This window comes from Lycium barbarum, chromosome 1 (assembly GCF_019175385.1).
Source record: "Lycium barbarum isolate Lr01 chromosome 1, ASM1917538v2, whole genome shotgun sequence".
NCBI lineage: Eukaryota > Viridiplantae > Streptophyta > Magnoliopsida > Solanales > Solanaceae > Lycium > Lycium barbarum.
This window is the reverse complement of record NC_083337.1, coordinates 38,590,873-38,596,872: the sequence shown is the minus strand read 5'-3', so window position 1 is coordinate 38,596,872 and position 6,000 is coordinate 38,590,873. Positions and strand designations below refer to the sequence as shown.

General features: G+C 37.8%; 1 protein-coding gene across 14 annotated transcripts in view; it reads left to right on the top strand.

Annotated features, from left to right (window-relative positions):
* Positions 1 to 5,314: 5,314 nt before the first annotated feature.
* Positions 5,315 to 6,000, top strand: part of LOC132635040 (DNA mismatch repair protein MSH5) — a 40,832-nt gene continuing 40,146 nt past the window's right edge. For 5 of the 14 annotated variants that reach the window (XR_009580432.1, XR_009580434.1, XM_060351276.1 and 2 more), the window contains exons 1-2: positions 5,430 to 5,613; positions 5,732 to 5,790. Coding sequence is in view for 10 of the 14 variants with exons in the window: in XM_060351276.1 (XP_060207259.1) it covers positions 5,586 to 5,613; positions 5,732 to 5,790 (87 nt within the window). In the remaining 4 variants the exon portion in view is untranslated. Of the gene's footprint in view, positions 5,614 to 5,731; positions 5,853 to 6,000 lie in introns of those variants that run through there. The other 9 variants (XR_009580438.1, XM_060351270.1, XM_060351262.1 and 6 more) reach the window with 6 other exon arrangements.

Below are 6,000 nucleotides of genomic sequence, written 5' to 3'. Positions count from 1 at the left end.
GATTTTCGAGTGATGTCATTTGGGTTGACTAATGCTCCGGCAGTGTGTTTATGAATTTGATGAATAATGTATTCAGGCCTTTTGTAGATCTATTTGTGATCGTGTTCATCGATGACATTTTGGTATATTCTCGGTCAGAGGCAGAGCATGTAGATATTCTACGTACTGTCCTTGGAATTCTTCGGACTCGGGAATTATATGCAAAATTTTCGAACTGTGAGTTTTGGTTGAATTCTGTAACTTTTCTGGGCCATATTATCTCAGCTATTGCATTCGGGTTGATACTCAGAAAATTGAAGCCGTGAAGACTTGGCCAAGGCCTACAACACCTACAGAGGTCCGTAGCTTTTTAAGATTAGCAAGCTATTATAGAAGATTTGTGGAAGGATTTTCCTCTATTTCCGTACCATTGACGAAGCTAACTCAGAAATCAGCAAAATTTCAGTGGACCGATGCTTGTGAGTGTAACTTCTAGGAATTGAAAGATAGATTGACTTCAGCCCCAGTCCTGACGCTTCCAGAAGGATCAGAAGGTTATGTTGTTTATTGCGATGCCTCCGGTGTCGGATTGGGCTGTGTGTTGATGCAGCACGAAAAAATTATAGCCCATGCCTCCAGGCAGTTGCGGAAACATGAGAATAATTACCCGACCCATGACCTCAAATTAGTTGCAGTTATTTATGCCCTGAAGATGTGGAGATATTATTTGTATGGTGTTCATGTTGATATTTATACGGATCATAAGAGTCTCTAATATATTTTTAAGCAGAAGGAGTTGAACCTTCAGCAAAGGCGATGGCTAGAGCTATTGAAGGATTATGATGTAAGTATCTTATATCATCCTGGGAAAGCAAATGTGGTGGCCGACGCTCTTAGCCGTAAATCTATGGGTAGTCTATGTGATGTTCGGTCATAGAAGAAAGAATTAGTTCGCGAGCTCCATCAGTTAGCTAGCCTAGGAGTTCATTTAATTGATTCAGGCAATGCAGGAGTTGGTATTCATAACCCAGCTGTTTCATCTTTAGACATGGAAGTGAAGAGGCGCCAATATGAAGATCCCCAGTTAAGTCACTATAGAGATACACTTCCCCAGAAGGAAAAGTCACCACTTGAGGTTTCTGCAGATGGGATTCTCAGGTACCGAGGTAGGCTATGTGTTCCAGATGTTGCAGGACTACGTCGTCAGATTCTGGAAGAAGCTCATTACTCCCGTTATTCTATTCACCCAGGAGAGACAAAGATGTATCACGATCTCAAGTTAATGTATTGGTGGGATGGAATGAAGAAAGATATAGCAGAGTTTGTAGCTCAATGCCTAAATTGTCAACAAGTGAAAATTGAACATCAGAAGCCAGGAGGTTTATTACAAGCTATGGAAATTCCAACCTGGAAATGGGAAGTGGTCAACATTAATTTTATTGTAGGTTTGCCTCGTTCTCGGCGTAAGTATGACTCCATATGGGTGATTGTTGATAGACTCACAAAATCAGCTCATTTTCTTCCAGTCAGAAGTACATACTCAGCAGAAAATTATGCAAAGTTGTATCTTCAAGAGATAGTGCGACTTCATGGTGTTCCAATATCCATTATCACAAATAGAGGGGCACAATTTACAGCTAAATTCTGGAAGTCTTTTCAAGAAGGTTTGGGAACTCAAGTGAGCCTATGAAGAGGTGCCCATTTCCATACTAGATAGCCAAGTGCGGAAACTCAGAAACAAAGAGGTAGCCTCAGTTAAGGTCTTGTGGAGAAACAATAAGCGAGAGAAAATGACTTGGGAAGCAGAAGAAGATATGAAGTCCAAATATCTGCATTTTCTTCCACCCCCAAAAGAGGTTTGAGACGAGACGCCATTGGCATAAGGTATGCAATGCTTTCTTTTAATGCTTTTGGTAGTGTGTGGCCATGTTTTGTTGTTGTTGTTGTGGCTGTAGCCCTGTGAGGCGATGTTATTGTGGGTTGTTATGACAGGATGGTAGTGCCATATTACAGGGGAAACTCTGGCGAAATTCGAGGACGAATGTTCTTAAGGGGGGAAGAATGTTACACCTCGGACTTTTCGTATGTCGAGCTGTGAATAGACTAACGCAAGCTTGAGGGAACATAGAGTCCACATGGCCTTAAGGAGAGTACTTGATAGTCTCAAAGAGTATACGACAAGATTTTGAAGTCATACGACTTGGAGAAACTAAGTTCGTCAAAGGAAGTGAACTATAAGTTGTGTTCGGGAAGATTTCGTAACAACCAAGCTAACGTTGATTTAGTAATGCCTTGAGGAGGAGTTATAAGGCTCCTTAGAGGGTTAATGAAGTGTTATAGAGGTGTCAAGAAGGTTCCACAAGGATTGGAAGTCAAACGAAACAACGGGATCATCTTCGGAAAATGTGAGTTATACGGCCAGTTATATGGTTCGTATAACTTATACGGTCCGTATAAGGGACCGTATAACCTGTCCAGAGAGGGGTCTTTCATTGGAGGTATTATACAGTCACTTATACCGACCGTATAAGGGTCCGTATAATCCTCGTCGGGCAGCCTTTTAATTTTATAAAAAGAGGACCCTAAATTCATTTCTCTCATATCTCATCTTCTCCAACTCTCTCAAAACCTCTAGAACCCTCTCCAAACCATATCAACACATACCCAAGGAAAAACCAAGGATCAAGAAAACCAAGTGCGTGGATGCTCACTAGGGTTGATACAAGTCAAGAACTTCTTTAGTATTGAAGTTGGGATTCTTCTCAAGTGAAGTATCTTCATCCAAAGATCATTTCGACATAATCAAAGGTGAGTTTCACACTTATTTCATGTCATTAAAGGTATTGAGTGGTTGAAAGACTTGGGTTGGATAAGAATGTAGAAGGTGAGCTCAAATATAGAAATAATGGTACTTTGAGTAGTAGATTAATTTGAGTAATGATTATTTGTATGAGATGAGTATAATATCGTCATGAATGATGTTAGTAGCATTGAAGAAGTATTATATGAAGAATGAAAATGGTGTTGTATTGTACTTATAGTTATGAATGGGTGGAAAGAGAATTGTGAGGCTTGAATAATGTTTAACTTGAAGGAGTTTATTGGTTATGATATTATGGGTGTTGCTATTGCCATTTGGGAGTTGTGTATTATATGGAGAAATTTGTCAAAACAAAGGAAATGTTGCCCAATTTTCGCTAGCCCTTAGTCGCTTTAGCTTAGACTTAAGTGTGCTTCTAATGATCTAACCTTGGTACGAATTCTCTTGGATGTAGAGTTGTGAGCTTGGAAGGAGAGCGCTTAGTCGTTAAGGAGACGTAAAGGAATGTAAGGCTAGTCCCCTTCTTTCAAAGGCATGACTCATATATTGTGATTTCTTTTCTATATTCCCATGATCATCTTATATCCTAAAAAATGAAGGTTAAAGGTTCTTAAGAGCTTCTTGTGAGATAGAGATGAGGTGTGTTTTATGATAATGATGAGGTTGATGGTTCTAATTCAAAAGACTCCAAAGTTTATGAATTGATGCTTTTATAAGGTTTATGATCTTATTCTATGTTTCCCTTGATGATTGCTTATTGTTGTTAGTCCCACCTCATGTTACTAGTTCCTTCAAGGTGAGACATGACAATCATGACTATTCCATAACATAATCGGAGGTTACTGACCTTACGTCACTCCGATAGAGTTATAGCTTTTCTTGAGATCTTATGCATGCATTATGTTATGTATACGTATGATTACACCGCGCCTATATGGCCGAGCAGTCACCACTGCGACAGGCGTAGTGGACAGCTATGATGATGATTACGCCATGTCTATATGGCATGGGTGGACACCACTAGTGGGCGGCTTGAGATGTTTACCTCGAACACGGGCTAATGATGATCACACCGTACCTATATGGTCGGGCAGTTTATACATATGTATACATGCTATGATGTTTTCTTTTGTTAGTATGCATGATTCTGCCCTAAGAGGCAATCAATTACAAGTTCTCTTTTCTACTTATGCTTTCCTATTTCTTGATTATGTTATTGTACGTGCCTTACATACTCAGTACATTGTTCGTACTGACGTCCTTTTCTTTATAGACGCTGTGTTCATGCCCACAGGTAGACAGGGAGATGGTGCAGACACTTAGGAGCTTTTTCAGCAGATTTGCAGGAGCACTCCACTACTCCGGAGTCGCCATTTCTTGGTATATTCTTTCGTGTACGTATTGGGGTATGGCGGGGTCCTATCCCGTCCTTATGGTTACCGTATTCCAGTTAGAGGCTCGTAGATACTTATGTGTGGGTTGTAGATACTATATGACTCCTTCATTGTATGTTCGGTACATCATTGTTTTTAGCCTCGGGGGCTTGTGTGCATATACGTGTTTTGGGAGATATTTGGAGATTGTTTCATGATAAGTTTTGCATTGAGAATGATGTATGCCCAGGTTGAGTATGATAGATAGCAGGATGAGTGATGCTCGATAGTCAGCTCCGGGTACCCATCCTAGCCCACTAGTTGGGTCGTGACAATATTTTGTTGTTGAAATGTACTTTTTAAACAAGGTTTTGATTGTGAAAAAAGTGAAAAACAAGGTTTTGGTTGTTTTTCAAATTCCAAATACAACTTGAAGTTGTATTTGGAATTTTCATGGCCAAACGCTAATTTTTGAAAAAAGTGAAAAAATTTCTGGAAAAAAGTGAATAATTCTTATGGCCAAATGGGTCCTAAATAGAGTGAAAAATGTTTGGAATCTATGACCAAAGTAGGCATTTGACCATGCATATTTTGGTTTCAAATGAGCGTTTATTTATACAATTTGCATAAAATTTCAACTTCAACTTCATATCATGATTTCAAATCCAAAATTCTCCAAAACGGTATGATCTGATTTCAAATTATTTTAAATATAAAACTTGACCATAAGTTTATATTTTATAAAAAAAGACCCGTAAGTTAGTAGATATATTTATCAACCATGTTACCAACCATTTATATTAAATATTAAAAGACATGCAAGTTGGTAGTATATTTATGATAAATTTACTCTTAGCAATCATTTACCAACTGCATTTACTTATATAACTCATGTTCAATTTTCCTTATTGTTGAACTAAAGTTAAATCATTATGTTAAATTTTTTAGAAAGACCTTCTAGTAACGTATTAATTTTGTTATGAACTATGATTTGCTCATTTGATAATATTGTACAAGAATTGAAAAAGTTTTAATAGTTTTCTTCACTTGTGAAGCTTTTATGTTTATTAAAAAAAAGTATAATTTAAAAAATCCAAATTGTATTTTCCAAACAAAACTTCAATACGTAGGGATCTAGTAGCTCAGTTGGTTAACTACCTGAATTTTCACCTTGTTGGTGAGGGTTCGAATCCCCACATTGTAATCTCTTCCCCATTTCTCCTTCGCCCGCCACTTATGTAATAAAAAATAATTTTTTTTTAAAAAAACTTCAATTTCAAATCATGGCTCCATGTATAAACTCCTCCGGTTTAAGCATTCCCCGGATTTCCTCTTGCCTCACCACCATTTCACCTCCGCTTTAAATTTCGGTTCGTTTTTCCCTTCCAAGTGAAATTTCGCTCTCCTGCTAAATGGAACCGTCATTTACACATGATCGAGGTACCAATTAATCATCTAACAATTACATTGTTCGATTGTCTAGTTACAGAATTTTTTTTCTTATACGTAATTTTTTTTTTTTTTTTTTTGTGTTTGTGGAAAATGGGATGAAATATAGATGGTAAGGAGCAATCGCAGATAAGATCATCGTCTATGCCTGAAGACGAAGAGTCCACCGTAAGTACAAGCTTACTTTGGAGTTCGTAACCTCTATTTCATTGTTTTGCAGAAAGCAGAATGTAAGAGAGACCTAATTTAATACATTTTTAACACCAATTTGTGATCCAAGTTTTAATTTGTGTTTCTGTGTCTGTTATTGTGGAGTTCATAACCTATTTCATTGTGTATCAGAAAGCAGAATGTAACGCATTTTGCTTTTAGTCGTCA